The 14,836-nt window shown below is 47.4% G+C and overlaps 1 protein-coding gene across 4 annotated transcripts in view; it reads left to right on the top strand.

The window, feature by feature from the left end:
* Positions 1-14,836, top strand: part of LOC137307317 (zinc finger protein 148-like) — a 118,935-nt gene that overhangs the window by 46,492 nt on the left and 57,607 nt on the right. For all 4 annotated transcript variants that reach the window (XM_067976788.1, XM_067976787.1, XM_067976786.1 and 1 more), the window contains one exon: positions 5,009-5,132. In XM_067976788.1, coding sequence (XP_067832889.1) covers positions 5,009-5,132 — 124 coding nt within the window. The remainder of the gene's footprint in view (positions 1-5,008; positions 5,133-14,836) is intronic.

Genomic DNA, 14,836 nt, shown 5'->3' with positions numbered 1-14,836 from the left:
TGTTCTGGAGGTTAATGAAAATCTAGTAGTATCATAGTAGGTGCAGCACAGGAGGAGGCCATTCGGCCCATTGTGCCTGTGCTGGCTCTTTGAAAGAGCTGACCAATTAGTCCCACTCCCCTGCTCTTTCCCCATAGCCCTGTATTTGTTTTCCTTTCAAGTACTTATCCGACTCCTTTTTGAAAGTTACTATAGAATCTGCTTCCACCACCCTTTCAGGCAGTGCATTCCAGATCATAACAACTAGTAATTTTAGTTTTTGTGCTGTTGAAGTGCTACACGTCCTGAAAGATTGAGGTGCAGTGAGTGCAGCAGCAGAGTATTTCCAAATGTTATTATAACTTAGACAGGATTATTTTTTTCCCTTTGCATAACTCTGTTAACCTCCCAAATTCCTTTCTTGCATTTGGAGTTTTCTCCCTTGCTGTCGTGTACTGGGATAAGGTTTCACAGGTGCCACTCACCCTCGAATACCTCGCCCAAGTGGCTGTTCTTCATGCCACAGCCCAGACAGTGAGTGTACACGGGATATTGCATCATGGGATGGATCAGAATCGAACCCAATGCTGTCCCCACCTAAGTCCCTAAACACAACAACTTGCATTTATATAGCGCCTTTAAAGTAGTAAAACGTCCCAAGGCACTTCACAGGAGCGATTATCAAACAAAATTTGACACCGAGCCACATAAGGAGATATTAAGACAAGTGACCAAAAGTTTGGTCAAAGAGGTAGATTTTAAGGAGCGTCTTAAAGGAGGAGAAAGAGATAGATAGGCAGAGAGTTTAGGGAGGGAATTCCAGAGTTTAGGGCCTAGGCAGCTGAAGGCATGGCCGCCAATGATGGAGCAGTGAAAATCGGGGATGCGCAAGAGGCCAGAATTGGAGGAGTGCAGAGATCTTGGAGGGTTGTAGGGCTGGAGGAGGTTGCAGAGATAGGGAGGGGAGAGGTAATGGAAGGATTTGAAAACAAGGATGAGAATTTTTAAATCGAGGCATTGCCGGGCCGGGAACCAATGTCGGTCAGCAAGCACAGGGGTGATGGGTGAACGGGACTTGGTGCGAGTTAGGATATGGGCAGCAGAATTTTGGATGAGCTCAAATTTACGGAGGGTGCAAGATGGGAGGCCGGCCAGGAGAGCATTGGAATAGTCGAGTCTGGAGGTGACAAAGGCATGGATGAGTCTTCCTGGCGTGCAGTTCCTCTGGCAATGACTCCCGCTGGGGTGCAGTTCCCCTGGCAAAGAGTCTCCCTGGGGTGCTGTTCCCTGGCAATGATTCTCCCTGGAGTGCAGTTCCCCTGGCAGTGCGTCTCCCTGGAGTGCAGTTCCCCGACAATGTGTCTCCCTGGCGTGCAGTTCCCCTGGCATTGAGTCCAGCTGGGGTGCAGTTCCCCTGGCAGTAAGTCTCGCTGAGGTGCAGTTCCCCTGGCAATGAGTCTCGCTGAGGTGCAGTTCCTCTGGCAATGAGTCTCGCTGGGGTGCAGTTCCCCTGGCAATGACTCTCCCTGGCGTGCAGTTCCCCAGGCATTGACTCCAGCTGGGGTGCAGTTCCCTTGGCAATGACTCTCGCTGGGGTGCAGTTCCCTTGGCAATGACTCTCACTGGGGTGCAGTTCCCCTGGCAATGAGTCTCCCTGGGGTGCTGTTCCCTGGCAATGCATCTCCCTGGAGTGCAGTTCCCCTGGCAGTGCGTCTCCCTGGAGTGCAGTTCCCCTGGCAATGAGTCTCCCTGGCGTGCAGTTCCTCTGGCAATGAGTCGCGCTGAGGTGCAGTTCCCCTGGCAATGAGTCTCGCTGGGGTGCAGTTCCCCTGGCAATGACTCTAGCTGGGGTGCAGTTCCCCTGGCAATGACTCTTGCTGAGGTGTAGTTCCCCTGGCAATGACTCTCGCTGAGGTGCAGTTCTCCTGGCAATGACACTCGCGAGGTGCAGTTCTCCTGGCAATGACTCTCGCTGAGGTGCAGTTCCCCTGGCAATGACTCTTGCTGAGGTGCAGTTCCCCTGGCAATGACTCTTGCTGAGCTGCAGTTCCCCTGGCAATGACTCTTGCTGAGGTGCAGTCCCCGGCAATGACTCTTGCTGAGGTGCAGTTCTCCTGGTAATGACTCTTGCTGAGGTGCAGTTCCCCTGGCAATGACTCTCGCTGAGGTGCAGTTCTCCTGGTAATGACTCTCGCTGAGATGCAGTTCTCCTGGCAATGACTCTTGCTGAGGTGCTGTTCTCCTGGCAATGACTCTCGCTGAGGTGCAGTTCTCCTGGCAATGACTCTTGCTGAGGTGCAGTTCTGGCAATGACTCTCGCTGAGGTGCAGTTCTCCTGGCAATGACTCTTGTTGAGGTGCAGTTCTCCTGGCAATGACTCTTGCTGGGGTGCAGTTCCCCTGGCAATGACTCTTGCTGAGGTGCAGTTCCCCTGGCAATGACTCTTGCTGGGGTGCAGTTCCCCTGGCAATGACTCTTGCTGAGGTGCTGTTCTCCTGGCAATGACTCTCGCTGAGGTGCAGTTCCCCTGGCAATGACTCTTGCTGAGGTGCAGTTCCCCTAGGAATGACTCTTGCTGAGGTGCAGTTCCCCTGGCAATGACTCTTGCTGAGGTGCAGTTCTCCTGGCAATGACTCTTGCTGAGGTGCAGTTCCCCTGGCAGTGACTCTCGCTGAGGTGCAGTTCCCCTGGCAATGACTCTTGCTGAAGTGCTGTTCTCCTGGCAATGACTCTTGCTGAGGTGCAGTTCTCCTGGCAATGACTCTTGCTGAGGTGCAGTTCTCCTGGCAATGACTCTTGCTGAGGTGCAGTTCCCCTGGCAATGACTCTTGCTGAGGTGCAGTTCCCCTGGCAATGACTCTTGCTGAGGTGCAGTTCTGGCAATGACTCTCGCTGAGGTGCAGTTCTCCTGGCAATGACTCTTGTTGAGGTGCAGTTCTCCTGGCAATGACTCTTGCTGGGGTGCAGTTCCCCTGGCAATGACTCTCGCTGAGGTGCAGTTCTCCTGGCAATGACTCTTGCTGAGGTGCAGTTCCCCTGGCAATGACTCTTGCTGAGGTGCAGTTCTCCTGGCAATGACTCTTGCTGAGGTGCAGTTCCCCTGGCAATGACTCTTGCTGAGGTGCAGTTCTCCTGGCAATGACTCTTGCTGAGGTGCAGTTCCCCTGGCAATGACTCTTGCTGAGGTGCAGTTCCCCTGGCAATGACTCTTGCTGAAGTGCTGTTCTCCTGGCAATGACTCTTGCTGAGGTGCAGTTCCCCTGGCAATGACTCTTGCTGAGGTGCAGTTCCCCTGGCAATGACTCTCGCTGAGGTGCAGTTCCCCTGGCAATGACTCTCGCTGAGGTACAGTTCTCCTGGCAATGACTCTCACTGAGGTGCAGTTCCCCGGCAAAGATTCTCACTGGGGTGCAGTTCCTCTGGCACTGACCCTCACTGGGGTGCAGTTCTTCATGTGTGAGCCTGGACAGACACGTGATCAAACGTCACGCGATTGACCTCCAGGAATAAGTCCAACCAGAGTCGGCAACCCTGCTGTCCCCCCATCCATCAAATTTCAAATCCTTATCCTCGTCTTCAAATCCCTTCGTGACCTCTCACCTCCTGAGCTCTGCAATCTTTCATTAGCTTTACTTCCCATCCCGCACCCTGCATTACTCTGGCTCTGTGCATCCTCCCTCTTCATCCCACCATTGGTTTCAGTCACTTCACCCTCCTCTCTAACTCCCTCTTAAACCCCTCTGCCTCTCTACTTCTGTGTCCTCCTTTTAAAATAAACTTCTCCAAACCCATCCTTTCAACCAAATCTTCAGTAACCTCTCCTAACCCCTCTTCCCAGGCTCGGCATCTTAGTATATCTTTGTGAAGCATCTAAAGACATTTTGTTTGTTAAAGGCACTAAATAAATGTTGAGAGAATGGGCAATAGTTTGGTCTGTTAGAATTCTTTACAGTGGGAGTCAGTGTGGTGTGATTGGATCTGTTGGCTTTATGTAGTGAGAGTTAATGAGAAATGGTTTGTTTCACTGGAATTTTGCACAGTGGGAGTGAATGGTTTTGTATGATGGAATTCTGTACATGGGAGTAAATTGGAAATGGCTGGGCCAGTTGGAATCGTGTACCGTGGGAGTAGAATGGGAAATGGTTGGTTTCACTGGAATTCTGTACCGTGGGAGTGAACCATCACAAATTACTTGCTGAAGTTCGGTTCTCGCTTCTATTTAATGCCCGTGATATGATGTGATTGGAAAAAGGCATGTGTTCAAATGGATTAAAAGAGATGATTTTTTGACCATTGAAGTACCTGGATGCCTTTTCTAAAATTTGTAATCATTATGTTCTGTGCTCACCTTCCCACTCTGATTTGGTGCAAATTAGTTTTTTTGTTGTTTATTTAGTTAGCGGTGACCTGTTGCTCAGCTCACCTGTAGCCCTTCTCCTCCTCCTGACATACCAGCTGGACAAGCTTTATTTCTTCCACCGTCCCACTGCTTCTAACGTTTAGGAGGTGCTGACAGAATGCCTGCTGCTTTCAGAGAGAGGAAACTAAGGAAGACCAGAGAGAGAATCATTCCATATCCCTGAGTGCTGCATCAGCAGCAGTATTGGCAGCAACCTGAGAATGCGTGCTTGCCCACGTTTTGGTCAGGAAGTCTTATACAGCCCCGAAAAGCCGGGGGGGGGGGGGGGGGGCAGAAGTTGTAAAAGAACAGGGAGAAAAGGGATGGGTCGAGAGGAAAATATATGTGAATAGACAGTCGCGACATTATGGAGTATTATTAATTCTGCCATTTGTCCTGAAATGTGTACTTTATTCAGGAAAGTCTCCTTTTCGTGCGTTCTAAATATTTTCTGCAATTCTTTTGATGAGACTACCAGTTGACATAGCCTGTGCCTATCAGAATGTGTATACTGTACTAGTGGTCATATACCTCCATATTGTGACTTGCCTCGCAAGGATTTCTGTGGGCTTGTCCAGTGACTTGGCAGTAAGCATGTCGAGCATTGTGTGTGAATATTCTGCCTTTCAGATTCTGGTAGTCGGTGAAGATGGCTCCTTCATGGTTAAATCTCCCAAGACTCACATCTGCGAGCAATGCAGCGCAGCCTTCCGGACTAACTACCACCTGCAGAGGCACATCCTCATCCACACAGGTAGAACATAAGGACCATGGCCTGTACAGAGTTCACAGTAAGATAAAGAATGTGTACACTTACAGAAGAAAGTACCACTGCAGCCAAACCCTTGTTAGAGATATCAGAAGACTATCAAGGCCCTTATCCTATTTAATAAGAACTCTTTTCTTTAAGGTTTGAATATTGGGGTTTTTTGAGTATTCATAGAATGTTTTTCTTTTGATCATGGAATGAGCTCATGTTTACATTTTTCTCTCCAATTTTCTGATCTCTTTTTTCCAACAAAGTCAATTAGGGTTATAGTTCCACAGGTGCCTCATCCAAGTGGCCATCCTTCTTGTGAGCCTAGACAGTGAATGTCAGCAGGTTATTTAAGCATGGCAGAGCCCAATCCTGTCCTTACTGGACATAGAGGCATGCACACTTTCCAGCAGGGGTCATTGGGTAGTGGTTGGGATCAGGAACCGTGGCTAATGATTTTTCACCCACTGCCTGGCCCAGGGACACTGAAACTAATTCTCGTGTTCCAACTGCTGCCCTGGCTGAGATCAGCTAACACAACACAGACTGGGGAGCGAATTTGGGTGGTGTACTTACCAGCTGAACCATCAGTGGAGCTCTTTTTAATTGCAATCTTTAGATAACTCCAGTAAGTATTCTCTGGTGTCATAAATATTTTGACATTTTTGAACTGATGTTTTTGGAATGGGTACATAGCACATAAATCTCCCTGTGTGAGTTGTGCCTTCACACAGGTTCCTGTGACCTGGGAACCTGGGCTCTGACTTACACACAGGTGTGATGGATGTATCTGTGGCCAGCTGGCATTAAAATTGTGTTTGACTTTTACACTGCTGCAACCAGTACACTGGCTTTTACTCTATGATTTTGTAAATCATTCGGTTCAGTTCAGTCTTTATAGGTGTAGGTGTTCTATCTGCAAATTTGGAATGCATTTTGAAAGTACATGAAATAAACAGATGACCATGCCTTTTTTTCTCCCCTTTTCTGAATACGCTGCCTCTTGTTGGGAGTACAGTTCCGCAGATGTCAGCCGCCCTCCACTATCTCCATCAACTAGCCAGTCCTCGGGTGTAAGTGTAGACAGTCTGTGTCAGTGGACTGTTTGACAAGGGGGTGGGGATATCGCAGCTGTACCCGATCCTGCCCTCACTTGAAGTCTACATTTCTCATTGGTGTTACTGGGCACTGATCAGGAGCGGGAACCCTGGCTGTTCCCCACCCCACTCCCTCCCCCATCCCCAGCTCAGGAGCTACAGCTCCTACTGCCATCCCAGCTGAGATCAGCTAACTCAGCACAGACAAGAGGATTTGAATCTACGACTTTCCTCATCTGTTTGGCTCAGTAATGTGTTAAACAGTGAATTTGCCCATTGATCAGGCTCAAGGGGCTGAATGGCCTACTGCTGTTTCTATGATCCATGGGCGTAACTGATCCTACTTTTTCAACAAAACTCTAAATCAGTAAGTTCTTTTGAATGTTATTCATGTTCAATTTCAAAAGGCTAAATGCTGAACACAGTGGTGCATTGTGTAACTTGCCTCTTGTTTCAAACTTGGAGTGTAAAGTTTTCAAAGTACTCAGCAACAGCTTTTACCATCACATGATTCTGTGCCTTCAAACTGCTGGCATCAGATTAATTCCTTATTATGTATCGAAGCATCATGTAACAAATTGGATCTAAATGCTTTTCTAACCCTGTAACCTCTGTCAAAAATAAGTCCAGACCTAAATCTTAATGCAGCTATGAACAGGGAAAGTTCAGTGCACCAAGTGGTTTGTACACGGGTTCTGTTGTAACAAGGTTTGACTGTAAGTCGGATTCACTTTGGGCCTTTATTTCTTTTCAGTAACTTGGCGCGCCAGCTTGAATACTTTGTAGAAGTGAAGTAACCCGCAGCTAATTGCTTGCGCTGATAGCATTTGTGTGTATTCTGTTTGACTTATAAGTAGATGCAGATTCGTTTTTTAAAAAATGGGAATACTAGGTCCTTGCAGGATAGTAAGAAACCCAAAAGGGGCAATTTGCAGTTGTTTATTATGATACACATATAGAAGCTTGAGTTTTCTGGTGAAACATGACGTGTAATCTTTCAGTAACACTGACCCTTCTAAGACAAGAGCGCGCACCATTTACATTCCTATCAAACGTCATATATGAGAATGACTAAAAATAAGATTAGGAGCCATCGAGCCTTGGGCAGAAAGGGGAAAACAGGTGCTAATTGTGCTGAAGAGTTAAACAGGGAAGCTTACCAGCAGTGAGAGTGGGGGTAGACTGTGTATGTTATGAAACATAACAGATGGTTCTCTTGAGGTGCCATCACCAGAAACCTTTCATCACATTAGTCCTGTAAAACACACTGATCCATTTTTTCCTCTCTAAAATATTGAGCATAACTCACCATATGCAGCAAACCTTATTTATGGGCCAATAGAAATCTGTTAAGAACATTGTCAGATTTTGGCAATATCTTTATCAATAAAGTTACATTAAGAAGGTAACAATAATAACACCTTAAACATCAGTCTTTTTTTTATTTGTTCTCGGGATGTGGGCACCACCACATTCACTTCCCATCCTTTGTTACTCTGAGGTCATTAAGAGTCAACCACGTAGTGCGAGACTAGAGTCAGGTGCAGGTCAGACCAGGTAGGGGTGGCAGGTTCCCCTCCCTGAAGGAAATTGGTGAACCAGTTGGGTTTTTACAACAATCCGGTAACTTTTCATGGTTATTTTCCTGGTGCTAGCCCACAAATTTAACAGATTTATTGAATTCAATTTCATAAGTTGCCATGGTGGGATTTGAACTTATGACTTCTGGCTTCCTGAACCACTACCATGACCACTGCACTACTATACCTTCGAGTAAGTATTAAAATGATTTTCCCCCTCCCTTGGCCATGGCCGATCTGATTGTGACCTCAACCCTACTTTCCCGTCTACTCACTATAACCTTTGACTCCCTTGTTAATCAGGAATCTATCTAACTCAGCCTTAAAAATATTCAATGACCCTGCCTCCCTCTCTGGGGAAGGCAGTTCCACACACTCACGACCCTCAGAAATAAATTCTCCTCATCTCAGTCTTAAATGGGAGACCCCTTATTTTTAAACTGTGGCCCCTAGTTCTAGTCTTTCCCACAAGGGGAAACATCCTCTCAGCATCTACCCCTTCTAGTCCCCTCAGGATCTTATATGTTTCAATAAGATCACCTCTCATTTTTCTAAACTCCAGTGCTTACAGGCCCAACTTGTCCAGCTTTTCCTCATAGTACAACCAATCATCCCAGGAATCAGTCGAGTGAACCTTCTCTGAACTGCCTCCAAAGCAATTATGTCCTTTCTTAAATAAGGAGACCAAAACTGCACACAGTATTCCAGATGTGGCCTCACCAATGCCCTGTACAACTGCAGCAAAACATAATCGATTTCCTTTGCAATAAATGACATTTAATTTGCCTTCCTAATAACTTGCTTTCCCATTGGGAAACCCATTGTCCCAAAATCGGAGATGTACCAAATAAAATAGCAGTGCCAGAACACTTGGCAAAAAGCTATGGGGAAACAGGAAACAAAGAAAAATATAGCAAGAAAAGGTTTGAGGACTAGCGTAAAATACTGCGACAAATCTTACGACAGGGCTTTTTGAATGCGTTCCAAAAAAAAGCACACCCGAGCAACACTGAGTGCTCATTTTAAATGGGTTGTTGATGACTGAGTATTCAGGTTTATTATCCAATGACACTGACCTAGTCGATCTCCATGCACTGGCTTATTATTGAATGAGACCGACCCAGTCCTTCTCCATGCTCAGGCTCATTATCTAATGAGACCGACCCAGTTGATCTCCATGCACTGGCTTATTATCGAATTAGACCGACCCAGTCCTTCTCCATGCTCAGGCTTATTATCCAATGACACTGACCCAGTCCTTCTCCATGCTCAGGCTTATTATCTAATGACACTGACCCAGTCCTTCTCCATGCTCAGGCTTATTATCCAATGACACTGACCCAGTCCTTCTCCATGCTCAGGCTTATTATCCAATGACACTGACCCAGTCCTTCTCCATGCTCAGGCTTATTATCCAATGACACTGACCCAGTCCTTCTCCATGCTCAGGCTTATTATCCAATGACACTGACCCGGTCTATCTCCATGCTCAGGCTTATTATCGAATGACACTGACCCAGTCCTTCTCCATGCTCAGGCTTATTATCCAATGACACTGACCCAGTCTATCTCCATGCTCAGGCTTATTATCGAATGAGACCGACCCAGTCCTTCTCCATGCTCAGGCTCATTATCTAATGAGACCGACCCAGTCGACCGCCATGCACTGGCTTATTATCCAATGACACTGACCCAGTCTATCTCCATGCTCAGGCTTATTATCGAATGAGACCGACACAGTCGACCTCCATGCACTGGCTTATTATCCAATGACACTGACCCAGTCTATCTCCATGCACTGGCTTATTATCGAATTAGACCGACCCAGTCCTTCTCCATGCTCAGGCTTATTATCCAATGACACTGACCCAGTCCATCCCCATGCTCAGGCTTATTATCCAATGACACTGACCCAGTCGATCTCCATGCTCAGGCTTATTATCTAATGACACTGACCCAGTCGATCTCCATGCTCAGGCTTATTATCTAATGACACTGACCCAGTCGATCTCCATGCACTGGCTTATTATCGAATGAGACCAACCCAGTCCTTCTCCATGCTCAGGCTCATTATCTAATGAGACCGACCCAGTTGACTGCCATGCACTGGCTTATTATCCAATGACACTGACCCAGTCCTTCTCCATGCTCAGGCTTATTATCCAATGACACTGACCCAGTCCTTCTCCATGCTCAGGCTTATTATCCAATGACACTGACCCAGTCTATCTCCATGCTCAGGCTCATTATCGAATGAGACCGACACAGTCCTTCACCAGGCTCAGGCTTATGATCCATTGACACTCACCCAGTCCTTCTCCATGCTCAGGCTCACGAACCAATGACACTGACCCAGTCCTTCTCCATGCTCACGCTTATTATCCAATGACACTGACCCAGTCCTTCTCCATGCTCAGGCTTATTATCCAATGACACTGACCCAGTCCTTCTCCATGCTCAGGCTTATTATCCAATGACACTGACCCAGTCTATCTCCATGCTAAGGCTTATTATCGAATGAGACCGACCCAGTCCTTCTCCATGCTCAGGCTCATTATCTAATGAGACCGACCCAGTCGACCGCCATGCACTGGCTTATTATCCAATGACACTGACCCAGTCCTTCTCCATGCTCAGGCTTATTATCGAATGAGACCGACACAGTCGACCTCCATGCACTGGCTTATTATCCAATGACACTGACCCAGTCTATCTCCATGCACTGGCTTATTATCGAATTAGACCGACCCAGTCCTTCTCCATGCTCAGGCTTATTATCCAATGACACTGACCCAGTCCATCCCCATGCTCAGGCTAATTATCCAATGACACTGACCCAGTCGATCTCCATGCTCAGGCTTATTATCTAATGACACTGACCCAGTCGATCTCCATGCACTGGCTTATTATCGAATGAGACCAACCCAGTCCTTCTCCATGCTCAGGCTCATTATCTAATGAGACCGACCCAGTTGACTGCCATGCACTGGCTTATTATCCAATGACACTGACCCAGTCCTTCTCCATGCTCAGGCTTATTATCCAATGTCACTGACCCAGTCTATCTCCATACTCAGGCTCATTATCGAATGAGACCGACACAGTCCTTCACCAGGCTCAGGCTTATGATCCAATGACACTCACCCAGTCCTTCTCCATGCTCAGGCTCACTAACCAATGACACTGACCCAGTCCTTCTCCATGCTCAGGCTTATTATCGAATGACACTGAGCCAGTCCTCCTCCATGCTCAGGCTTATTAACCAATGACACTGACCCAGTCCTTCTCCATGCTCTGGCTTATTATCTAATGACACTGACCCAGTCCTTCTCCGTGTTCAGGCTTATCATCCAATGATACCGACCCAGTCCATCTCCATGTTCAGGCTTATTATCTAATGACACTGACCCAGTCCATCTCCATGCTCAGGCTTATTATCTAATGACACTGACCCAGTCCTTCTCCATGCTCAGGCTTATTATCTAATGACACTGACCCAGTCCTTCTCCATGCTCAGGCTTATTATCCAATGACACTGACCCAGTCCATCTCCATGCTCAGGCTTATTATCCAATGACACTGACCCGGTCTATCTCCATGCTCAGGCTTATTATCGAATGACACTGACGCAGTCCTTCTCCAGGCTCAGGCTTATTATCCAATGACACTGACCCAGTCCTTCTCCATGCTCAGGCTTATTATCCAATGACACTGACCCAGTCCATCTCCATGCTCAGGCTTATTATCCAATGACACTGACCCAGTCCTTCTCCATGCTCAGGCTTATTATCCAATGACACTGACCCAGTCCTCCTCCATGCTCAGGCTTATTATCTAATGACACTGACCCAGTTGATCTCCATGCTCAGGCTTATTATCCAGTGACACCGAGCCAGTCGATCTCCATGCTCAGGCTTATTATTCAATGAGACCGACCCAGTCCTTCTCCATGCTCAGGCTTATTATCCAATGACACTGACCCAGTCCATCTCCATGCTCAGGCTTATTATCTAATGACACTGACCCAGTCCTTCTCCATGCTTAGGCTTATTATCTAATGACACTGACCCAGTCGATCTCCATGCTCAGGCTTATTATCGAATGACACTGACCCAGTCCTTCTCCATGCTCAGGCTTATTATCCAATGACACTGACCCAGTCGATCTCCATGCTCAGGCTTGTTATTGAATGACACTGACCAAGTCCTTCTCCATGCTCAGGCTTATTATCCAATGACACTGACCCAGTCCTTCTCCATGCTCAGGCTCATTATCCAATGACACTGACCCAGTCCTTCTCCATGCTCAGGCTTATTATCCAGTGACACTGACCCAGTCCTTCTCCATGCTCAGGCTTATTATCCAATGACACTGACCCAGTCCTTCTCCATGCTTAGGCTTATTATCTAATGACACTGACACAGTCCATCCCCATGCTCAGGCTGATTATCCAATGACACTGACCCAGTCCTTCTCCATGCTCAGGCTCATTATCGAATGACACTGACCCAGTCCTTCTCCATGCTCAGGCTTATTATCTAATGTCACTGACCCAGTCCTTCTCCATGCTCAGGCTTATTATCGAATGACACTGACCCAGTCCTTCTCCATGCTCAGGCTTATTATCTAATGAGACTGACCCAGTCCTTCTCCATGCTCAGGCTTATTATCTGATGAGACTGACCCAGTCCTTCTCCATGCTCAGGCTTATGATCCAATGAGACTGACCCAGTCCTTCTCCATGCTCAGGCTTATTATCGAATGAGACTGACCCAGTCCTTCTCCATGCTCAGGCTTATTATCTAATGACACTGACCCAGTCCTTCTCCATGCTCAGGCTTATGATCGAATGAGACTGACCCAGTCCTTCTCCATGTTCAGGCTTATTATCTAATGACACTGACCCAGTCCTTCTCCATGCTCAGGCTTATCATCGAATGAGACTGACCCAGTCCTTCTCCATGTTCAGGCTTATTATCTGATGAGACTGACCCAGTCCTTCTCCATGCTCAGGCTTATTATCCAATGACACTGACCCAGTCGATCTCCATGCTCAGGCTTATTATCGAATGAGACGGACCCAGTCCTTCTCCATGCTCAGGCTTATTATCTAATGACACCGACCCAGTCCATCTCCATGCTCAGGATCATTATCTATTGACACTGACCCAGTCCTCCTCCATGCTCAGGCTTATTATCGAATGACACTGACCCAGTCCTTCTCCATGCTCAGGCTTATTATCCAATGACACTGACCCAGTCCTTCTCCATGCTCAGGCTTATTATCCAATGAGACTGACCCGGTCCTTCTCCATGCTCAGGCTTAATATCCAATGACACTGCCCCAGTCCTTCTCCATGCTCAGGCTTATTATCCAATGAGACTGACCCGGTCCTTCTCCATGCTCAGGCTTATTATCCAATGACACTGACCCAGTCCTTCTCCATGCTCAGGCTTATTATCCAATGACACTGACCCAGTCCTTCTCCATGCTCAGGCTTATGATCCAATGACACTGACCCAGTCCTTCTCCATGCTCAGGCTTATTATCCAATGAGACTGACCCGGTCCTTCTCCATGCTCAGGCTTATTATCCAATGACACTGACCCAGTCCTTCTCCGTGTTCAGGCTTATTATCCAATGACACTGACGCAGTCCTTCTCCATGCTCAGGCTTATTATCCAATGACACGGCCCCGGTCCTTCTCCATGCTCAGGCTCATTATCCAATGACACTGACCCAGTCCTTCTCCATGCTCAGACTTATGATCCAGTGACACCGAGCCAGTCCATCTCCATGCTCAGGCTTATTTTCCAATGACACTGACCCTGTCCATCTCCGTGCTCAGGCTTATTATCTAATGAGACAGACCCAGTCCTTCTCCATGCTCAGGCTTATTATCCAATGACACGGACCCAGTCGATCTCCATGCTCAGGCTCATTATCTATTGAGACCGTACCAGTCCTTCTCCATGCTCAGGCTTATTATCTAATGAGACCGACCCAGTCCTTCTCCATGCTCAGGCTTATTATCCAGTGACATTGACCCAGTCATTCTCCATGCTCAGGCTTATTATCCATTGACACTGACCCAGTCGACCTCCATGCTCAGGCTCATTATCTATTGAGACCGTACCAGTCCTTCTCCATGCTCAGGCTTATTATCCAATGACACTGACCCAGTCATTCTCCATGCTCAGGCTTATTATCCAATGACACTGACCCAGTCCATCTCCATGCTCAGACTTATTATCCAATGACACTGACCCAGTCCTTCTCCATGCTCAGGCTCATTATCCAATGACACTGACCCAGTCGATCTCCATGCTCAGGCTTATTATCTAATGAGACCGACCCAGTCCTTCTCCATGCTCAGGCTAATTATCTAATGACACTGACCCAGTCCTTCTCCATGCTCAGGCTTATTATCGAATGACACTGACCCAGTCCTTCTCCATGTTCAGGCTTATTATCTGATGAGACTGACCCAGTCCTTCTCCATGCTCAGGCTTATTATCCAATGACACTGACCCAGTCGATCTCCATGCTCAGGCTTATTATCGAATGAGACTGACCCAGTCCTTCTCCATGCTCAGGCTTATTATCTAATGACACCGACCCAGTCCATCTCCATGCTCAGGCTCATTATCTGATTACACTGACCCAGTCCTCCTCCATGCTCAGGCTTATTATCGAATGACACTGACCCAGTCCTTCTCCATGCTCAGGCTTATTATCCAATGACACTGACCCAGTCCTTCTCCATGCTCAGGCTTATTATCCAATGAGACTCACCCGGTCCTTCCCCCTGCTCAGGCTTATTATCCAATGACACTGACCCAGTCCTTCTCCATGCTCAGGCTTATTATCCAATGACACTGACCCAGTCATTCTCCATGCTCAGGCTTATTATCCAGTGACACTGACCCAGTCGACCTCCATGCTCAGGCTCATTATCTATTGAGACCGTACCAGTCCTTCTCCATGCTCAGGCTTATTATCTAATGAGACCGACCCAGTCCT

Source organism: Heptranchias perlo, chromosome X (assembly GCF_035084215.1).
Source record: "Heptranchias perlo isolate sHepPer1 chromosome X, sHepPer1.hap1, whole genome shotgun sequence".
NCBI classification, from domain to species: domain Eukaryota; kingdom Metazoa; phylum Chordata; class Chondrichthyes; order Hexanchiformes; family Hexanchidae; genus Heptranchias; species Heptranchias perlo.
This window is presented reverse-complemented; position numbering and strand designations above follow the sequence as displayed.